At 42.8% G+C, this 23,287-nt stretch overlaps 1 protein-coding gene across 17 annotated transcripts in view; it reads right to left on the bottom strand.

Annotated features, from left to right (window-relative positions):
* Positions 1 to 18,255, bottom strand: part of MCTP1 (multiple C2 and transmembrane domain containing 1) — a 499,995-nt gene extending 481,740 nt beyond the window's left edge. For all 17 annotated transcript variants that reach the window (XM_023617967.2, XM_023617972.2, XM_023617969.2 and 14 more), the window contains exon 1: positions 15,892 to 18,255. In XM_023617967.2, the coding sequence (XP_023473735.1) occupies positions 15,892 to 16,608 (717 nt within the window). In that variant the 5' untranslated portion in view covers positions 16,609 to 18,255. The remainder of the gene's footprint in view (positions 1 to 15,891) is intronic.
* Between the last annotated feature and the right edge of the window lie 5,032 nt (positions 18,256 to 23,287).

Raw genomic sequence — 23,287 nt, 5'->3', positions numbered from 1 at the left:
GTCACCGCAGGAGCTGGTGGGGAGGTCAGAGCACAGGTTGGCAGGCCTGACTTGCACAGGGCTTGGTACAATTTCTCACACTTGCTGAATGTACTAGAATCCATATCCTAGGCTTTCACAGAGGCAGGTAGGCAGCTTTATGCTGCCACCTCAGGTTTGACTGTTTGACAGACTATAGTCTTCATGAGGAATTTTTACATTTCCTTTTTTCCTACTGTAACATTGTGTAACAAACGTAACGGTGAACTCTTATACTTTACACTTTAAGCTTTCCTTCTTGCTTAGGCACTACTGCAAATCTGTTTTGCAAGTGTGAATATTGGCTGCAGATGGAAATATAAAACTTAGATTTTATATGTAAGAAAATATGTAGGAAAATATAAAACAAATCAAATCTCCTTCCCCATGTTTTAGATCTGCTCAACAAGCAGTCTTCCCAATCATCCCACGATTGTGTTAACAAACAATGCAGATTTTTAAATGTACACCTCCTCAGAGAATCCTTTTTGAAACTTCTTTGTTTCCCCACCCTAACTTCAGAAAAGAAGTTGGAAGCTCATGAAAAATATGTTCTCCCTAATTTACAGCTGTAATATCTGGATCACTGGGCTTTACCTCATTTTCATCTCTACCTAGCCTCTGAAAAATGTGCGGTCTGGGAGAAACTCTCCCTGAGCACTGACAAGCAGAGATTAGATTGCGTTTCTGCTTTCATTTACCGCCCAATAGTGCTCAACAACAAAAGCAATAGGAAGAAGGAAATGGCATGTTTTTCCAGGGGGAGAGATATTTCATCCACTAAGTATTTCTATTTCTTACAGACATTTTTAACATAGCATTATCTGAGTGGAGGAGGGTAGCCCCATCTACTTCTCTGTCTCTTTACCAAACAACTCTATGTGAGTCCACACGGATCAGCAAAGGAAAGCTATTCCCACACCAAAGTCATGACCTTTTCTGAAGATGGTTCTGCTCGTCATGGCTGAGCATCTGGGCTGTCAAGACTGCTTCAGTGCTTGTTAAATCTCCCCATGGCCCACAAGGTCCTGCATCAACTGGCCCTGTCAGTCCTTCCAGACCCATCCCCCCTCACTTGCCCTCTTATTCACCAAATTCCAGCTATCCAGGCAACCTTTCTGTAAGTTTCTTTTGCTGTGGTTTCTTCTGTCCATAACTATGTGCCACATGCCTTACGTCCCCTCCTCTCCCAAATCTGGCCAACCCCGACTGATTCTTCGTATTTCAGCCTAAATGCCACTTCTTCAGGAAAGCCTTCCCTGCCCCTCCTCCTCCTGCAAGATTAGGCTGGGACCTCTTACACTTCACTCTGTGAGAGCAGGAACTGGGCTGTCTTCTTTATCAAGGTATTGACAAGATACCATGTCTACCACAGGGTAGATGTTTAATAAATATGCGAGGAAGGGAGAGAGAAAGGAAGAGAGATGAATTACCAAAATCACTGTTAGACTGGAAGGAGATCTTCCAGCTGCGCATACATATTATGGGCTAGTTCATTATATGACACATTTTAACTGAATCTTTCCCCCATTCCAAGCCCTCTGGAAAAGAGGACAGGACAATGCTCACGAGCAGACGCAGCAGCTCTTCAGTGCTGATGAAAGCCATGTAGCGTAGCGTTAGACTCGTGAGTTTTGGAGCCAGCCACTTAGGTTTAAGTTCCCAGCTCTGCCCTTTACCAGCTGTGTGATCTTGAGAACTTTTCTCAGCCTTTCTGAGGCTCCACTCATTATCTATAAGATGAGGCAAAGAATTCTCACTCCTTTAGTATTGTCACAAGGATTAAATGAAGGAATGCCTGTGAAGCACTTAAGACAGTGACTGGCAGAAGAGTAAGATTTTAGTGCAATTATTATTACCAAGAAACATTAAAAGTTGTACCAAATTCAGAAGACATTATCTTACGTCTTGCCTTTTCCTCGTTAAAGGAAATGGACATATTCACAAACAACTAGATGCTCAGAAAACAATTTGTTTTCCTGTCCAGAGATTCTAACACCTAGACTAATTGCAGAATGGGTAGCTTTATTTTCCACAGGAGTATAACAACATGATTGGAAATCAAGATACTTACACAGAACTCACAAGAATGATCTGAAAAGCATTCACTTATGAGCTCTAAGAACTGAGCCTGAAAATAAACAAATTAAGACATTCTCAGGCCAGCACAGTGGTGCAATGGTTAAGTTTACACATCCCAATTTGGCGGCCCAGGGTTCAACTTCAGATCCCAGGCACAGACCTACACACTGCTCATCAAGCCATGCTGTGGCAGTGCCCCACCTACAAAATAGAGGAAGATTGACATATAGACGTTAGCTCAGCAACAATCTTCCTCAAGCAAACAGGGGAAGATTGGCAACAGATGTTAGCTCAGGGCCAACCTTCCTCACCAAAAAATAAAAATAAAAATAACCCACTCACACTCACTATCTCTTTCTGGATACTTTTCTCCAACTACTAACGGCATATTCCTCCAGCTGTCTCTCCAAAAAGTGGTGCGACTCAGACACATTGGCAAAGCTTGCTGAAGGAATGCCAGACTCAATCACAAATCACTAGTTTGGGCACCAGTCATGTACCTAGCACTGGTGCCCTGATGCAGACTCATTAGCTGGTGGTGGGTACCCTGGAAACTACGGTCCATGGCAAAAATCAGACGTCTGTTTCCCAAGTTCTGCCACTTACTAACTATGGACAGAACCAGCACTACAGACAAGTTACTTAGCATCTCTAAGAATTTCCTAGATATAAAATGCAACTAACAATACCTCTCTGTCAAAATTGCCGTGAGGTTTTAAGTGAGATAATGTACATCATCTATAAAGTTTATTTGAGACACCGTGTAAAGAATGCCTAGCAGATAGATCTATTTTGTTTCCTTCCCCAATACCATGCCTTCTATGGAACAAGAAGACATAAATGATAGAAACAAGATGAGGCTGTAGAAAATACATAATTATAAGCGTCTTGTAACTTACAGCACATTCCTAATAACAATATCAATAACGGAAATAATGATGAAGATCTAGTGGGGTATCTGGCGAGGAAGAAGTTTGTTTTAAGTAGGAATGACATTTACAAACTTAATCTTTTTCTAGCAATCAAGGAGAGCTTAGGGGCCTTAGCCCCAGCAAGATGTAAGTGGTAGAGCCAGGATTATGCCTGACACCAAAATCTTCTAACTGCTACACTAACTCTGTTTTTATTAGATGTTCTTGTTATGAGATAACCTTCAGAAATATGAAAGATGGGAAGGAAATGGCTGAGGCAAAGAAGAATCATAGTGTCACTAACTGAAATGAGGCTTAAAGATGTTTTAAACCTCGTGAGTTTTAAACTTCATTCCAAACTTCCACTTGGAATTCTATTTTCCTAAGCTGGGCTTCTCAGGCGAAACGTACTTCAGACAGCCTTCCTTTGTAGTACTTTAAGGCCAGGTGACCTGCATCCAAGTTATACTGATGTGTGACTTTAGGCAAGTCACTTAATCTCCTGTGGCTCAGTTGACTCATCTGGAAAATGCAAATGATGATAAATCTGCTTCAGAAAGTGCTATAGTAAATAAATGAGTTAATACATATTAAGCACTTAGTATAGTGACAATATATAATAAATGCTCTGTATGTTTAGCTATTACTAATACTAGTTGTAAAATGTAATTTTGTTTTTTACATTATTTTATTGAGGTCATATTGGCTTATAAAATTGTGTAAATTTCAGGTGTACATTATTATATATCAGTTTCTGTATAGACTGAATCGTGTTCACCACGAATAGTCTAGTTTTTATCCGTCACCATACATATGTGCCCCTTTACCCTTTTCATCCTACCCCTATCCCCTTCCCCTCTGGTAACCACTAATCTGTTCTCTTTGTCCATGTGTTTGTTTATCTTCCACATATGAGTGAAATCATATGGTGTTTATCTTTCTCTGTCTGGCTTATTTCACTTAGCATAATTGCCCTCAAGGTCCACCCATGTTGTCACAAATGGCACATTTTTGTCTTTTTTTACAGCTGAGTAGTATTCTACATCTTCTTTATCCATTCATCCGCTGATGGGCACTTGGGTTGCTTCCATGTCTTGGCTATCGTGAATAATGCTGCGAGGAACATAGGGATATATAAATCTCTCTGAATTGTTTATTTCACGTACTTTGGATAAAAACCCAGTAGTGGGATAGCTGGATCATATGGTATCCCTATTTTTAATGTTTTGAGGAATCTCCATACTGTTTTCCATAGTGGCTGCACCAGTTTGCATTCCCACCAGCAGTGTATGAGGGTTCCATACACTCAATAACAAAAAAAAACTCAATCAAAAAACAGGCAGAGGATATGAACAGACATTTGCCCAAAAAAGATATACACATGGCTAACTGGCACATGAAAAGATGTTCAACGTCACTAATTATTAGGGAAATGCAAATCAAAACTAGAATGACATATCACCTTATACCTGTCAGAACGGCTATAACTAACAAGAAAAGAAACAGCAAATGTTGGAATGGATGTAGAGAAAAGGGGACCCTCATAAAGCATCATTTTAAAATGGAAGCGGGCAGGGGAGAGGCCCCACATGTATGCTGGCCTCAGTAGAAAGTGAGAGGATACAATTAAGCAAAAAAAAGCCCAGCTCCAGGGGGCCCTGAGAAAGATAACAATCAGCACATCCTGCTTCACATAACACAACTTTGGAGGATGGAGTATGCATCGTGATTTAACAAAAATTCATTCAAAGGAAGGGTAGTAAAGGCCACGCCCTACCACAATAGATACCACTATAAAGAAGTTCACCGACCCTTATGTAAAGCTAGTTCACACAACCAATTACTACCACAAAATACAAACAAAATTTGTGTAGCTGCTTAAAATTCACATTACACTTATACTCCTAGAAAGAAAAAAAAAAGATTTTAAAATATGAAATGAGTGCTTGTAAACACACCACTCAGGATGCAATCTAGATACAACTAAGAGGAAGAGTAAAGTAATAAAATTGTATAAGAAATTTTTTTCAAAAAGAGCCATTGAGAATCATTAGCAACATTAACAGAAAAAAGAACATTCTTCAAGCAGCCAATACAAACAAAGGCTCTGCCACCCCAGATCCATTTGTTCCTAATTCAATTATTCTCTGACTCTTTTTGAGGTGATTTCAAAAAATGAGTTTCTTATGACTATGAGAATACATCTTTATGATCCTAAATGTTATCACTTTTTTTCTAATTAAAAGATGAAGTGTATCAATAAGGACACTCACCAGAATGCCTCCTCATTTTTTATCTGTCAGGATCACATTGTGAGAGTAAAGCCAAGCAAGGCTTAAAAATACTAATGATAGATATTAGTTATTGTGACATCTACATTTTAAAAGCTTAAGGGAATAATTCAATGACCTTCCTTCCATGGTGGCTGTAAATAAGATGAATACCTACAGAAGAACGCTTATTTTACTGAAGAAAAGGCATTCCTTACACATTAAATTCAAAGTAAGATTACTCATTCCCTTTCTAGAACACACCCCATAGTAAACTACGAAAGCTGTGTTCTAATTGTTTTTTTCTTTCTCTCTTTGGCTGAGCTGGTTATTGTACAGCTTTTCAGACTAGAAAAACTTAAACCATTAGTAAAGATTATGTTATCATCAAAATTTAGTACGATCAGATTAAATGTAGAAGAATATTGGAGTTCTGGTTATCTTTGACTCCAGTGGAAAATATGACGTACGTGAACAAATAGGTATGTGTATAAACCATACCTGGTGAAGGCATAATTGTGTGTGTGTGTATGTGTGCGTGTACAGTATATGACAAAGCAACACAAAGTGTCAAAACATCATAGGAGCCAATAATTTAAAGTTTACTGTGAAAAAGAAATTATGAAAGCCTCTAATAAAAAAAAATGCTGGATTTTCCTTTTTATATTTTCCCTACCCATGTTCCCAGAAAGAAAGAGAAACAAAATAGCTGACAAGCAGGTAGCAGGAAGGCAGAAAATAAAGAGCCAAGACCCAAAAAGTGCACCATCCAGATAGACCTGCAACAGAGTTCAATAGCCTAACCATGGCTGATCTTCCAAAGTACGCAAAAATCCCCTCAAGGCAAAGTCCATATGGTTCTTCCTCAAATTCAGGCAGACACCCAGGAAGAAAAAAGTTGGAGTCAGAGAAAGTGAAAATGTCAGGTAAAGAGGAATAGATATAAGAACACTTTACAAAGCACCATTCTCCTTGAAAAGCGGCAGAGGGCATGGGGTCTGGCAAACTGCAGAATGTAGGTCTCCCCCCGATCTCTGCCTGTTCCCCAAAGTCTCACTCAGCTGATTCCCAAAGAGCAGGCTAGGAAGTCACAAAAGCACCAGCCTGAGCCCAGAGTAAATGAATGCTGCCTAGGGGGGCAAACGGAGCAAGGAGGGGCTGGGGGGGGGGGGGGGCAGGGTGATGACCAAAATGGTTAAGCAAATGATTTTTTACTTGAAACTGTTGAGTTGAAGTTTGATGAGTTGAAGTGGCATGTATGCAAAGCCAAAGAGAACCAGGTGAGGCCACAGTCTCAGCTGGACCCCATCCCTGTCCCTCACCTCCAGTTTTCTTTTAAAAGGAGAAGGAAGGAAAGGAGAAGGGAAGGCACAGCGCCCGTCTGCTCTCAGCCTGGAGACTGCTGGCCACGCTGATTTAGGGTGTTCCAACCTCTAGGGAGCACGAGGTTGTGCAGCAGCTTTGTGGCCACATCGAACTTGTCTCCAAAATCTACTCCAATCTCAAAAGACATTTTGGAAAACGCTCAGATTTCTAACTTACTGTGGTGAAAATCCTATTCAAAGGCAACTGTAAAAATGTTGAATTTTTCTTTTATCTAAAGCTATTTTACAGTTCAATAAAAGAACGGGAGTCAAATATGGCTTAAGGGCCTAGATAGAATATAGTTTCCATTTTGAAGGAATATCTATTTGCAAGTTTCAGAAGTTGATCATTTGCCATGCACGGACAAGCCTTCCATCTGAGAGAGGGTATATTTTAACATATTTGAAGCACAATGTCTTAAGAATGAAAATTTCCAACAGAGTCAATGGATTCTAAACCCTTTCATTATATCCATTGCTCCAAATATTTAGCCACTCTGACATCAGGGACCATAAGCATCTATGTAACAGGGTATGAAGACAATTTCTCATTTCACTTGATTTTTTTAAATGACAAACATGTTTGGCCCTTTCTTTTGCTCCATTAACACTCACTACTCACTGTGCCTAAAGCTGCAGAGAAAAGGGGAACTGTTTTATTCAGGAAGAACCCTAAATAACTATAAAGAATATGAGCTATTACAGTAAACAGGTGACAATCTGGCACTCAGGAGCCTGGCACCCTCAACCGTTCTGCATAAATGCAAATCAAAACTCAACCCTCCCCAAGAAAAAGACTTGTTCAATAATAGCATTTTTGAAGAGAACCAAGAAAAATCAAAGACATAAGTTAAAGAGGAAAACATGCTGTGATTAATTCCTTCCTCTCTCCCTTTCCCTGAGGGTTCAGTCACATCCCTTGTCTTATAAATCTTTCCGTCTTCCCGTCCCCAAGGTCAGGTCACTGCCTGACTTCCGGTTTTCACAAGGACTGTTGTGGTCTCTGCATGGCCTCCTGCCCCTGCTGCCAACTTCACCCTTTGAAGGCTCGCTTGACCCTGTCTCCTTTGTTCAAATGCCTCCAGGGTTCCCTCCTGCTGCCCTAGATACACCCTCAGCCTCCACAGTCCAGCCCCACCTGCATTAGCACCCTCATTACCCATTACCCGCCTCCCCACCCTAGGTTTCAGTCCCACTGCTGACTCCCCATTTCTTGAATACACAGGGCACTTAATCTCCTTCGTGCCTGAGACAGTATCTTTCCCCCATCTCACTGTGTCCACATCCTAACCACACTTTGAAACAAGGCAGAGGCCACTAGGTGGGAACACCCCCAACTTGCTGCCACCAAACCTACTGCTTACCTACATCTACCTTCTTCTGGCTGAAGCCACCACTTCCCCTGGTCTCTGGGACCCACCCCTATGCCTGTCCCTAGGGACTTCACCCCATCAATTACCCCTGTTCCCCTTTAACTTCAACCTCTCCCTCTCCACAGGCCCTGCTCATCAACCCACTCAGGGGATATCCACTAAAAAAACACCAAAAACCTTCCCATGACCCCACCCCCACGTGGTCCTCCTTCTCCCACTACCAGTTTCTTTCATCCTCTGTGTAGAGCCAAACTGTGTGGCTGCTCTCCCTGTGCCCACTACTGCATCCCAGATAAGATAGGCCCAGCCCTGAGAGGGGAGAAGAGAAATCAGACAGGAGCTCTCTGAGTCAGAAGTTCAAGCGGATAGCTAAATTCAGTGCAGAGATAGATATATTTTATTTGGCCTGTGTTGTGTTTTTAAAAATACAAACTATTTGCCAAAAATTCAAGATTTTGGAGACTTCACACCAATATCTGGATTTTGGCTTCTGTTAAAGAATCTGGAAACTCTGGCAACACTGCTTCTTTCACTGCGTGACAATAATCAGATGGAGCTAAGCAGCAGCTGCCCCTTGAATGGGGCTTGGGCTCCCTGGTCCACCATGGGCCCCATCAAACCCTCTTTGCCCATTTTCTTTACTTCGATGGCCCCTGTGGGTAACTGAGTTGGACCCCCTGCTGTAGATCAGTGCTTTCCAATAGAATTAAAAATGCAAGCCACATACATAATTTTACATTTTCTAGCAGCCACATTTTTTAAAAGATGTGAAAAGGAACAAGTTAAAATAACTTTAACAATATATTTTATTTAATCCAATATATCCAAAATATTATTTGAACATGCAAGCAATATAAAAAATTGGTAACAAAATATTTTACTTTCTCTTCTTTGCGCTAAGGCTTTGAAAATCTGATGTGCATTTTACACTTATGGCACATCTCAATGTGAACTAGCCACATTTGCAGTGCGCAATAGCCACATGTGGCTAGTGGCTGCCAAATGGAACAGCACAGCTCCAGAGGCTTAGTGGTTAGTTACAAAAATCATCTTGCAAGCAGAGAGAGAAAAAATATTAAGGAGAAACAAGAAAACAGGCAAGACTAAGGAAAAGGATGGCGATGTTAAAGAGTAGGCAAGGCGAGAGCTTTAAAAATAGGAAGGAAGGGAGAAGGGACACAGAGTCAATGAATGAATGGTGTTCAGTGAAAAGATGAGCGCTAGTCCAGTGCTCCAGGGGAAGAAATGCCCTTTACAGGCAAATGTAGTTGACCAGCAATGCAGACTTTCTGGAGGGAGGCTTAGGTGTTTTATAAATAGGCTCAGCATTAGACAGGTGGTCACTATGAAAAGCAACTGGCCAACTGTCTGAACCCCAGTTCACACATGTGGCACTCAAGAGGCAGCAGAATGGAACAGGCTAGTGAGAATAGGATTCTTGACCAAGACTGGGATTTTAATCTAGTTCAACAAAACGGGTTTGAGAAGAAGTGGCAGAGAAGAAGGCAGGAAAGTGGCTTGATGTAAGATGCAAGCAGAGTCCAAGACTCAGAGATCATAAAGGAGTGAGGATACATCAGCAGGTGTCTGGACTCCAGATGTGGGGGTGCAATGTCAGGGGCCAGACAAGGAGACTTGAGTACAAAAATGGATACCCAGAGTCAGAGACGAGCACCAAGAAATGCATCCCTGAGCCAGAGACCTTGGAAGCAGTAATTGCTCCTCCATCCTCCAGGTGAGCACAATATCGCAGGCATTTAGTAGGTGTCATGTCCTCCCTTCAGGCTTCGCAGACATGAACCAGAATTAAAGTACAGGCTGAGAAAAGCCAAGCCACCAGCTGGAATTAGAGGGGAACGTCATCCGCATCTGCCAGGCTTAAAAGGACTTGGAAACAAGAAGGCAAGAACATCATTACACAACCATAAAGTGACTTTGAAATTTTTCCAGAGAACTTATCTCTGAACAGCTCTAGCCCATCCATTCATCCCTTCATCCACTCAGCAACCATTTATTGAGTAGTCCTCCCCTGAACCATTCTACACACCGATTAAATAGGTCAATTGTACTAAGGCTTGCCAAATTCTACTCTAGCAGCGCTGGTGAAAGTAGCTCAGGTGTAGGCAAAATAGGGTGAGATTGCTAATACTGAAGGGGCTTCTCTCATAAAATCCATGGGATTAGGAAGAGGCATTGATCCTAAAACATCCAGAAATCCATTTGTCTATCATGTGTTGTAATTTTCCAGACTGGCTAGGACCCAAGAGAATGGAAAATAAGGCTGGTGTAAAATATCTCAAAAGAGACTTCACAGGAAAATTGTTTTCTCAAGAGGCAATATGCAGGGACTTTTAACCTCATTATACCGAAAATACAGTTTTCTGCATTGCTCACATTCAGACTAAAGTTAATACAAATATCTGGAGACATTAGGGAAATCGTGACGTGATATTCTGCTGCAAAAAAAAAAATTCTAATAAGAAGCTGATACACATTGGAGGGGGAAATCTTTTTGCATAAAATCTTGAACTGTTGAGGGATAGTAAACACTTTCCACTCTTGATTTATAAAAAGCAATGTAAGTTAGAACAAAAGGTTGATGGTGACAAAGATATCAGAATGGCACATAAAGTAAATCATGCAAGAAAAAAATAGACAATATTTTTAATGGTATGAACAAATCAAAATCCACAAATAGAAAGCAAAGATTATTTGGCAAGTGAAAAAAATGACTCAAGGAAGGCTGCCTCATAGCTTTCAATAATTAACTTTATGGAAAGATAAACTTGTAAATAGGTATGCTTTATACTATAATTATATGAAAACAAGCAACCTTATCTAAAGCAAGTTCTAGGACAATATTTCATTCATATTTAAAAAACCAGTATTCAAACAATGACCCTCAGTTATCAAGAAAAAGTTTTATTTAGGATGCTTGGCTTATTGAGGCAGAGAAATATGTAATTTTTAGTAAGTTTTCCAGCAAAAAAAAGAGTCAAAACAAGACAATTTAAAAAAACTAATTTCTGCTTACCTAAAACAGATGTCTGCTATGATACTGTAAATAGCTATGAATTAACAACAGGAACAAAAAAATACATAACCCTAACTTCTGAATCTGCAGATTTTGTCAATGCTTACAATATTATTTAGACACACTAGTTACTCTTCATCAGTCTAGAGTTGGCAAACACTTTGATAATCATCATGAGCAAAGAAAACACACTACGTGTTTCCTTGAGCTACCAAAAATATATTATTAAGCTTTAATTTTGTGAAATCATCCCTTATCTCCAAACAATGGGGCAAAAGAAAAAAGGGGGAATGTTTGTCCTATTCTCTTTATTAATCTATTAATCCTATTTTACCCTTCAAAGTATTTATTCACTTTCCCATGATAATAGGCTCATACTTGCCAAAAGTAATATAAGATTTTTTCATTACTGTGTGCAGCTGTGATGTCATCAGTACTGCCTTGGTTAATTTTGGGCTACTTTTGCCACCACTACAAGTGAAATAATTTATATCTTAAATTAAATGAAAAGGCCCAGCAAAGCTCCCTGGTTTGTTTGGTTTTTTTCCAACTACCCACTTATTTGTAATGATGGCAAGGGGCAAAACTTTAATATACCATTCAATAAGAATAACAACAACACAACAATTGCTAGTGTTTACCGAGATATGTTTCAAGCTCATCTCATACATCCATGTAACACTTCCACTTATACAAGATTCACAGCTCTACTCAAATCTGCCAGATACTCAGAATAGGAATTACAGGCCATAGGGACATAATTCCACTCCGAAGTAAACACATCACCCTGGTCACTCCCTTTCTCTGGAACAACCTGATGGTCCCAGTGTTTTTCAAGAATGCTACCACACATCAAACTTTGCTTGACACCCTGCTCCAAAATGTCCTACGACCTCATCCTTGCTCTCTCACTTCGAAAAAACTTCTAACATTGCTTTTAGGGGCTTCTTTTTTGGATTAGTATGTTTTTTAGAGTATTAGTCATATACGTTAGGAATTTTATTTTTTTAATTTGTGGCTTCCCCAAGATTTAGTTACAGTCTTTAAAGAAATATTAAAGACACTCTGAAAAATAGCAAAAATTAATGCAAATCACATTTTCTAATAGTTTTTGAAAATACAGGCCTTCTTTAAAAGATCACACAATTAATAGAGCAAGATGTTTTTCACATTACAGAACTTAAACTTAGAAAATATTTTTCCACTTTTTGTCAGGGCTTACAGAGGTGGTTCAGGAATTTATCTCAATGAACGGATACTCCTCTTACTATGTTTTGAAACATTTCTATCATACCCTGAATAATTTACCCACTTTTTTCAAAAATATTCTCATTCCTCCATGAAAGTGATTTTAATAAAATGAATTTAAAAGAAAACACAATAAAAGTTTAACATTCATAAACACTATATGCTTTTGTTAAAACACTAAAAAATGCAACATATTCATCCCTCACTCTTCATCTTAAAATACTGACTTTCTGATTCTAGCAAAATATAATTTTAGGAACTCATCAAGACAGAATACATAAAATTGGCATATTTTTGATATGCACACAAAATGAGAAAGCATCTTTCCCAACTGTGCTGCAGAAAATGAAATGCATCTGGTATGACAATATGGCCCAGCACGTGAACTAGAATCAGTGGGAGAACGGGTTTCTCTTTTTTTCAAAGCAGAACATTTTAAATAATGCACATGCTCCAACAGCAAAGCATAATCAAGTGTGTTTCAAAGGTAGATTTGGCTAAAGAAAACATAACAGCAAGAGGGATGCCAGGGGCATGGGAGGTAGCCCATCGGTGACTTCCAGCTCTCCTTCCTCAGCAGTCCAAACTGATTTTTTGTTCTTGCTTAACATCTCCACCCAGTGTCAGAGTATGTGCACATATGTTGTTGGGGGCCTCATGCTGGGCTGGGGGGTGGTGAGATGGGGAGTGTGTTGGAGAACATAGCTGATGCCAGGATCAAGCAGAGAACAAGAGAAAAATTGAGCAGTTTGCCTTGTTTTTGCAACAAATTTTCTTTCTTCTTATCTAGACAATCTGAAAATGGATTTAATGCTTTTATTGTCTTTTCTTTCATGCGTTCCCATCTGTGCTTGTGAACTGTGAATAAAACTAAAATCTGCATGTGCTACGCGCTCCCTTCCCATGCCTGAGTATCTCTGGAGATGAGGCGCTGGGAAAGCGAGGAAAGATCTCTGAGATGCGCAGGAAGCTTGGAGGGGTGTGGCAGAGCTAGGCCTGCTCCTGGACACCACGGTGAGCCTTCCTCCAGTTCTAGGCTCCAACACCATTCTTCCTCTTTCTCATTCGGAGAGCTGAGCCGGGCCCCTCTGAGTTGGGCAGAGAGGTATTTGGAGGACTGAGGAGTCGTCTCTTTTGCATTGGTGAGGGAGTGCTGCTGAAAGCTGGATTTGTGGCTCATAACAGAGAAAACAGTCCACTTCTCAGAGAACAAGGTTCGCGGGCAGCAGATGCAGGGAACCAACAATGGCGCCTCTTCCTGGACTGGGACTGACAAGGGGCAAGGCCCTCAGGACTTATTGTTCTGCCTACACCCCACCTTTCACCTATTCCTTGAAAGATATTTTCACTTTTTTATTCCTCCTGTGTCTTCATTGAAATGCTGGTTCTTTATAATGAAAAACTCCTTTAGAACTATCGATGGTATGATAAATAATGTCATTTCTAAATGTGATATAATAGATATGCAACAATGCATCACCAAGAACAAAGAACAAATGAATATAGCTAATCCATCATAGAATCATAGAACTGATTCTATGGATGGGAAAAAACTCCAGAATGTATGTAAACTTGCAAGTATTAATCAATAGGACTGAAGTAATCTCAGAAACTTAAGTTCTAAAAGTTGTCAAAGGTAGCTATAGTAATGGAAAAAGATTCTGGAGAATGATGTGAGTACAAAACTTCTCTCTGTCATTTATTAACCATGTGACCCCTGAAAGGTTATTTAATTTCTTTGAGCATTAATTTCCTAATCCATAAATCAGCAACAAGAACTTCTATCATGGAGGCCTGCTGTGAGGATTAAATCGTGTAAGACTATAAAGTGCCCAGCATATGGTGAAGGCACTCACTATAACACTATAATGTTAGTTTAGTATCTTCTCCACAATATGGTTAGGTCTTTCGTATACAAAATTCATATTTACATAGCAGTATTTTTTAAAGGTTGATAGTGTCTGAAAACTTTTTGGTGAAAATGAACTAAAGATTAATGCAGAATTCTCTGCTTTTGCTATGAAAATGTCTTGGTTCAGTGAACTGCAAAGTAATTTAGTAAATTAGCATTTGCAGTAATATGATATCTACCTTCCAAAATAATTCAACTATTATTTGTTTTATTATTCTTGATAGTAAACAAATGTAAACATTCTCCAACTCTAAAATTCTTATACATTAGGATTACGTATACACTCAAGAATAAATGCTTTTTAAATGTATAGTATTCTTCTATACTGAAAAAGTATCCTTTTAAAAACACATTTTACCTTACTTTCAGAACCAGAAGGAGCTCTATTCAATTTTCTTTCAAGATGAAAGCAAAGGTACACTTATTTAGGCTTTTGTCAATATTATCTCTACCTACTCCTCTGAGAATAACTAAAATCTTTTTCTAGAACATCAGTAACATCAGGTTACTGCAACAATCTGTATTTATTAAACAATACAACACACTCATCTTCTCGTTTATTTTCTGACAGCACCCTAATAAATTAGCTAGTAAACTATAAAAATTTTCAACTGAACGCCCATATATTCCCATATCTTACCCTTCAAAACATGGCCTTATGTTTTTTGTAGCTCAACTTTTAATCTAATTAAAGTTTTAATGTATATGTCATTAATCTAATAATCAGAGTCAAAACAATAAGTTTAAATAAACTAAGATGTATTCGAAGAAAAGAGTCTTTTAGGTCCCTGGCAGAATAGAACTTTCAACATACTTGCTAGCATTAACAAGATGTGATAGACATTTACCAAAGAGGAGCATCGGCTCTTCAAAATCGAGGGAGTAAAAGCAGCTGCTCGGTGGAACGCCTTACGGATGCTACAGGTACCTTTTTACTTGACTCCTGTCTGACCAAACTTGACTCTTGCCTGACTCAAAAGTCAACATGATGTAGAAAGCAGCAAAGTTGAAACGCAACTGCTTCAGTTGACTCTTAAAACTTAGGAAAGGCCATAGGAACAAATTTAACTAACTCAGATGAGACGCTCACGCTGTCCACTTGTTGGGCAGCGATCCACTTGCAGCCCCAGAAGCCTTAAAGGAGGGGGTGCAGAAAAATGAGCAGACGTCTGCTTTAACGGTTACCTCAAGACATGACCTCACGTTTGCCATTAATTCCCCTCTCAGCATTTCTATTCCTTCCCGCAAGCCATTTGTTTCAAATAGTGGCCCCTCCGCACCGTCATACATGGTCGTAATTTTTTTTTTAGTTGTTGGGTTTTTCTTTTGACAAGGTGAGGCTTAGCTGGACACTCCTTCTAGGAGACCTCCAAAAAGTACCCACTTTATGTCTAACTTCGTTCCTCTCCTATTTGGCTACCGTTAACACTTCCACTTTCATTGGCAACTCATAAAGCTACCCAAACTGCTCTGGTAGTAGGTGTTAGTTCTGTCAAAAGTAAAGTCAGGATACATGTTAAGCTCCATCTTCACCAAGCAAGAGCGGGATACTTTCTTTCCACTGTTTGATTTACTTGGTAGCACCTCCAACCCCCTGCAACTCCTAGGGTCACGCTCGTCCAAAGCTGGAGGCGTGGCCCTTTGCACCTAGCCTGCGACCGCGCCCACCTGTCACTCACCGGGCTGCTGCCGCGCTCCTCGCCTGTCTCCGGGGTCCGCGGCTCCGCGGGGCTCGGCGCTGGCTCTGCGGGAGGCGGCGGCTCCAGCAGCTGCTCCAGGCAGGCGGTGCCCGGCAGGGAGGAACTCTTCTGATGGCATAAGTGCGCCGTGGGGCCCCGACGCCGTGCATCCTCATCTCGGGCGCGGTCCCCCCTCGGGGGCGGCTGGGGCGAGGAGGACAGGGAGGATGAGGCGGAGGACGAAGAGGGAGCTGAGTCCGGAGAGCGTCCGCCAGGAGGCGTCACTCCGGCTACTCCGGCGGCTGCCGCCTGCCCCTTGCCCGCGGGGAGTAAATGCTCTCGGATCCGCCGGCGCAGCGCGGACCCCTGCTCCGCTCTGCCGGCGCTGCCGGGCTCTAGAGGCTCCGGCGAGGAGCAGCACAGGTTGGGCTGGGAGGAGGAGAAGACGCGGTCCAGCACTTGCTTCCGTTTCTTGAAGCCGCTCCACCTGCTGCCCGCACCACCCACGCCGGCCAGTGCGTCCCGCCTGCCCCCCGGGAGTGGCGGGGAGGGCGACGGGGTGTCCGCAGTGCGGCGCTCGGGGCCCCCAGCGCGCCCGCCCCCGCCGCCCTTGCTCTTGCCGACCCCCAGCTGCAGGTTCTTCCAGAGCCGGGCGTGGAAGGAGGAGGACGCCGCCGCAGGTTCGGGCGAGCCCGCCGCGGCGGCCCGGGGCTCCATCCTCCACCCCCTGCTCCTCCTGTCCCCTCCTCCTCCTCCTCCTCCTTCTTCTCCGCCCTCTCGGGCTGCGCCTCCTCCCGGAGCGCCGCGGTGGCGGCGGCGGCGGCGGGCGCAGCAGCAGAAGCCGGGAGTGCCCGGCGGCTTTAGGCCAGCGCGGGGGAAAGACGCCGCCGCCCAGGCTCTCCGGCCACGGAACTCCGGCGCCGCCTCTTGCTCCCGCACCTGCCGCGGCGGACTGGCGCCGTCCCCGAATCCCGGCCGCCGCGCCTGCAAAGTTTCGAGCTCCGCTCTCCGCGGCTCCAGTCCCCTGGAGTGCCCCAGGCCGCGCCCTGGCTCCCTCGCCTCGCTGGCTCCGGGCTCGGGAAGCTACACGCACCCGGGCGTGCGCGTCCAGCTGCGCCGGGGACCGCGCCCAGCGCCCTCCGGGCAGCACCTGTCAGCGGCGGGGGCGGCTGCCTCCAAACTGGGCGCGCGCGAGACTCACGCGACAGGGCTGATCAGGCTGAGGACACCCAGGACCGGCAGCCCCACGGGAGCGCCCCGGGACCATCCTCCGGCTGCTATGTCGGAGGGCAGGCGGGCGAGACCCGGGTGGAGCTAGGTAGGGCCCGAAGCCAGCTTGCTCCCAGGATCCGGCCACAGTTCGCAAGCAGCTCGGTCGGGGCCGGCCGCTGGATGCGTCCGCCGGCGATCGTCTGGGTGGGATGAAGTGCGCTGAAGTGGAGACTATGCGACTTCGGTGGGTCCCGTGGGGCGCCGAGCGTCCACACAGAGAGGCGAACCTGACCGAGTTGTGGGGCTGAACAGCGCTGCCCTCGCCCGATTGCGTGCCCTGGGTCCAAGGCGAGAGTTTGATTTCTTCTGTCTTGACTTCATCCCCATCCACCCCTCCCCGATCTTTATTTGCATGTGCGCTGGTGGTTTCTCTTACCACGAGAGTCTAGCAGCTTCCGGAGTCTGACAATAAGGCCAGCCCTTAAGTTGCAGGGAGTTTACGGTGGACGAAGATGCGGAGGATGCGCACTGCCTCCGACCCGGTTCCAAACGCAGAGAATCTTGTGCTTTTCACCCCAGGGCATTTCCTTTTGGTTATTTCATTTGCTTCGGAGCAAGGCAAATGGAAAAGGCTTTTTAGCTCATTTAGACTGCTTCTCCCGAAATCTACTGATCCAGTGATCTGATTCTACTAACAGAGCCTCTCGAAAGGCGAGTGACACAGTGCCCCTCGCTCCTCCACTGCCCCCCACATCCCTAAATGTGGAAAACACGGAACAGTTCTCTGAGCTTTGGCACCAAGCCGTCTGATTCCAATCTTATCTAGCTAGCAGTGTGCCCTCGACCTATTACCAACCTCTCCAAGCTTTTAGTTTTTCTATTTTTATTACTTTTATAACAAATACCATAATTTTATTGAGCACCTACAAGACGCTATGAAAGTTTCTGGGGTTGCAGCTGTGACCAAGGCAGACAGGGCCCTAACCTCATGGAGCTCAACTTCCAGTGGGGGTGTCAGACAGTAAATAGGGAATTTTTAATAATGAAAAGTCCCATGGAGACAATAAAACAGGGTATCATAACAGAGTGGCTATAGGGGCAGGGTTGCCAAATAAATTGGAAAACACCCAATTAAATTTGAATTTCAAATAAACAGTGAATTTTTGTACGTCCTAAATATTGCATGAGACATACTAAAATACTACTTGTTGTTTATCTGAAATTCAAATCTAACTGTTTTGTATTTTTATTTGCTCTATCTGGTAACCCAATATGGAGGTTTTTATGTTCTTTTTACATTATGTATACACGGAGAGTCTCTCTGAAAATCTAAAATTTGAATTAAGACTTAATGAGGACAAAGAATGAGCCATTGAAAGATCTGATTACAGCATTCTAGGTAGAAGGAATAGCAGGTGCAAAGGCCCTGAGGCAAGAAGCAGCTTGGTTAGGCATATTCAAAGACAGATGGAGACCACTCCAAATAGAGTTGGAGAAAGGTGGGTAGAGTTGGTAGGAGATGGAGTGGAAGAAACACGCAGGATCCTGGAGGGATAGGTCCCATAGCCACACTAAGAGTTTGAGGTTCCTGTAAGTGAAATGGGGAGTCATTAGAGGGTCTTTAAGCATGGGAGTGATGTGATGTGATTTAATAATACCAGCCTCACAGGGCTATTTTAAGAATTAAGTGAAAAAGGACTTAGCTCAGTACCTGAGGCATTTCCATGTGAGACAAGCTGAAAGTACCATGACCACAAAAAATGACCTCAATATAGAACTACTCTGATAGCCTCAAAAGAACCTTCAATACCCAGAAGGCTTTTTCTGACACAGGAAAAACATTTTGTCTAGTTTTTCTAGGACATGGTAAACAGAAGTAGAGAGAAAATAAGTAAAGAAATACAGGATTACTGTAGAGAATGAAAAAGAAATGACCACTACCCACCAGAATTCTGTAAATATGTCAAATTTGTCATATTTATATGACATGGAGTCGTGGACCCATGGAGATAACTCTACACAATTCAACCTTATATTCATATAGTCTTTTAATGATGCATTTAATGGAATTTTATAGCTTAATATTTTCATTTTTCTCTTCCACCTAATTTTGCCTTGAAAATACTAACTCTGAGATTTGGCTTCTGAAATCTCTGATCCGAAATAACCCTTATCCATCAATGTGAATTCATTTATACAACTTGAAAGAGCATACGTAACTTTTCTAATTATCTGAAGTGGATTATAAAATGAGAAGCTGTCCAACATATTGTACAATATATAAAGTTGTACCAAGTATATCAATATCTTATTATATTTCAGAAAAGATACTTAAACTCTACAACACAAGGGGAAAGTGAATACTACAAATTGATCGCTGAGAGAATACAGACGAATGAAGAATCACTTTTGGCTTGAGTGATCCAAGAAGATTTCTTATGGGAGGCATCATCTGAGCTAAGATCTATTGCAGGTGACAGAGTACACCAAGAAGATGGATTGCCACCCACAAGGGAGAGCAAAATTCATAGCGCATAGCAAAACTTCAATAAATGTTAGCTGTTCTTTTTACTGCAATTTACTAACCATCTTAACTATCGGCAGAGCATCTATTGCTTAAATTAACATGAAATTAATATATGCATCACATTTTGGAAAGTAGAAGATTGGGAAGATGATGGATAAGGTAGTATGTGAGCAGAAACCTTAAGGAAGTGAGAGAGGTAAGCAAGTAGTGAATCTGAAGGAAACTTTTTCCAGGAAGAGGGAAAATTAAGTGCAAAAAGGCTGAGGCAGGACCTTGCTCAGCTTGAGGAACAGCAAGGGAGACAAAGAAGCTGGAACAGAGAGAGCAAGAGGGGAGTGGGAGAAGATACTGCAGAAATGGCTGAGGGCTAGATCACTAGGACCCTCAGGCATCTAGGACACTAGGCAACACTAGGCAACAGTGGGCAGTAGGCAACAGTGAGGACTTTGGACTTGGATGGGATGGGAAGCCACCGAGGAGGGGGGGCTTTGAGTAGAGTTTCTTTATAATCCAACTTGCTTGTTAAAAGATTCACTCTGGTCTCCATGTTGTCAATAAAGTGGAGGAAGGGAATGAGAGGGAACAGAGTTTGGATAGGAGCTATCACTGATTCCTGAGGGACAGTGGTGGCCTTGATGAGTAGGCAAGAAGTGATAAAAGTGGTTAAATTCTAGATAAACAATGCTTTGAAGATAGAACTGACAGGACTAGCCAAAGTTAGGACATGGGGCACTCAAGCATTATGCTAAATGGTTTGCGTCATTTACCATTTGTAATTCTCACAGCAAACCCATTTTATGGATGAAGGAACCAAGTCTAAGAATAGATGAAGGCACATCAAGTGATCTTGCAAGGTCACTCATTGAGTCATTAGCAGACCCCAGGTCTACAGGATTCCAAAGCCACACAGCTTCTTTCACTTTAAAATGTATGCATAAATAAATAGAATAAAATAATTGAAAGAGACCTCCAAAGATGCACCAGTCCAGGTCCTTGCCTTGGTTGAGCAACGAGACCACCTTGGACAGAACCACAGCTTCCTCTTGAGGAGATCAAGGACATAAACGCAAGCCCAAAAACAACATTTCTGGGACTAATTGAGTTAAAGGCCAACTAGATGGCACTTAAGGAGCCCTCACATCAGTGGATGCCTGGCTGCCGTCCCAGCTCCCAGCACTGGACCAAATGCCTTCAGGCCCTCATTTCCTCTCGCAGTCTCGAAATGGGGATAATAATGTCTATCAGCCTGACCCACCTCACAAGGACCCAATTAAAAGCCAAACATAGGTAGCATTTTTGATGAGTGAGGCCTGTCCACAAGAGAGACGTTATCATTGCTTTGTAACCAAAAACAAGAAAAGCTACAAAGCTGATTTATCCCAACTGACATGGAAAAACTCTGCCCGTGTCGAGAGAAGCCTTTTGAAACTTTCAAAACCAAGAACCCAGTCATCACAATTCCACACATTGAGATGGCTGCTGACGATACAGTCAACTCAACAGAATACATTCCTGTTCCGGTGTAAACTAATTTTTGCCTTTTTCTTCCCTGAAAGTTTTCTCAACAGTTCTCAAATGCGGATTAATGTTTAAGCAACTTCATAGTGAAACTTCAGTGGCAAACAGTGAGCCATTGATGATTAAGTAGCTAGGAACTAAAGGGTTTTTTTCCTTTTTGCAGTTACTGATTATAGCTTTTGGCTGTTTACCTGCCCATTGTGAACTACGCTGTTTAGGCAATATGCTATCTGACGCCCACTAGGTTCCTATAGATAACGTCTCCCTGGAGCCTGGGTCACCATGGTAATGGGTGTGTGAGCTGTTCTTCAGGAATTAGAACCCCTTTGTCCACTCCAGGCCGGATGAGACCACCAACTCATCAACTAGACCCATGCAGATGTCTGATAGGCGACCTTTTGACTTCAAGAGGCTAAAAACTCCACCCTCAGATAGCGCTAATGCCGCCATTTTGTGAGCATGCGTCCTGTGAAGAGGCATGCAGTCTGACCACGCTTGCGCAGATCATCAATTACCTCACCTCTCCCCACCTCCAATCACCTCTCTCCACATTTCAGACCTTGACCCCCATCCCATAAATATCCCTGAGTCCCTGTTTCCAGGGAAGCGGATTTGAGACCCATGATCTCGCTTCCTCACCTGGCTGCCTTGTGATTAAACCCTCTGTCTGCTGCAATCTCAGTGTCTCGGTGTTTGGCTTTCCTGGCAGTGGGCAAAAACGAACCTGGAGTGGTAACAATCAGACTATTTTTTATGTTTATTCAGTTTAACCTAAGCCACCTCCTATTTTCTTCTTAAGCAGAGTGGTAAAAATTCTAGAGTCCTAGATCAAGAGATGCTCTGGAATTTCGATTTTGGAAGGACATAGGAGTACCCATGTGGCTCGAATTAGAGAGAAGGGAGACTTAAAGCTGTATGTGCATAAAAAAACTTTTTAACTAATTGTCCATATAAAAGAAGAGAAGAAGGGGTTAATTGGAGATTTGGAAGGAGCAGAAGCTTCCCCCTGCTCATCCCTCAATGCCCACTCTGAGATGCCCAAAGTCCACAGAGATGGGCATTTGCCTGGTGGTGTACCTGAGTGCTCTGTCACCACGGGCAGCCCTTGGAGCTTCAATCTTTCATTAATAAAATGAAGAAATAGAACTAGTTTCCCTCTAAGGTCCCTTTCAGCTTAACAATTATGTAAGCTTCTGAAACAGTTCTTCAATGTAGGACATAGTCCATCTACTCATTCCTGGTCTGACTTCTCACTTTCAGTGGTATATACAAAGGCAGGCAATATTGGAAGGGCATGGAAATAACCCCTTGGAATACACCATGTTGCAGAAGCTGTTAGGGAGCTGCTCCCATCCCTCAGGCTTCAGCACTTCAGTGCAGATATCTGATCTCTCCACCTGAGGACTGTCTTTCAAACTGCACCCCCACCCTCCCTCACCCCTGCCCCCCGAAAGTGCCCGGAACAGCCCTCAGCCAATGAGTGCTGGCAGTTGGACGTATAGATATTTCTCGCTCCTTCATGCCCCAAGAAGAGGTCAGGTGGGATAACTCAGAGGCAGAGGTTATATATTTTTCCCAGTTCCAGTGTCCTCGGTGCTAGTTGGCTTGATAACATGCCCTGCCTCAACTTCCTTTCCTTCCTGTCTCACACAGCCCCCTCTCCTAACTCTGGTCTCTGTGCCTCACAAATAAATTGCTTGCATCTGAATCCTTGTTGTTAAGTCAGTGTTTAGGGGAACCCAAACTAAAGCACATTATGTGGACATTTCAATCTCTAGCTACTGAGGTTCCCAACTTGACCACTCTATGAGAATAAAAGTAATATTCTCCAGCATGATTCCTTTGGGTCATACAATTCTTTTATAGGAGACCTTAAAGACAAAATTTATCCCAGAGCCCACAGTCTATCTGCTGAAAGTGACACCCCTGGAGAACCAGAGTACTCATCTCTGATTTATCTCCCTGATACCGTCCTCTGACCTCCTAGAGTAAACAAGAGGGTGGACTCCTCAGCAACACCCTGAAAAATTAGTCTCCACTGATCATAGTCATTCTATCCCTTTTGTGAGACCTGTAACCAACCCTGGAAACTATAAGGGTGTATTACTTGGGACCAGATTCAGCTGTGAGTAACACATA

Source organism: Equus caballus, chromosome 14 (genome assembly GCF_041296265.1).
Source record: "Equus caballus isolate H_3958 breed thoroughbred chromosome 14, TB-T2T, whole genome shotgun sequence".
Lineage (NCBI taxonomy): Eukaryota > Metazoa > Chordata > Mammalia > Perissodactyla > Equidae > Equus > Equus caballus.
The sequence above is the reverse complement of the archived record's forward strand: the minus strand, read 5'-3'. Positions and strand labels throughout refer to the sequence as shown.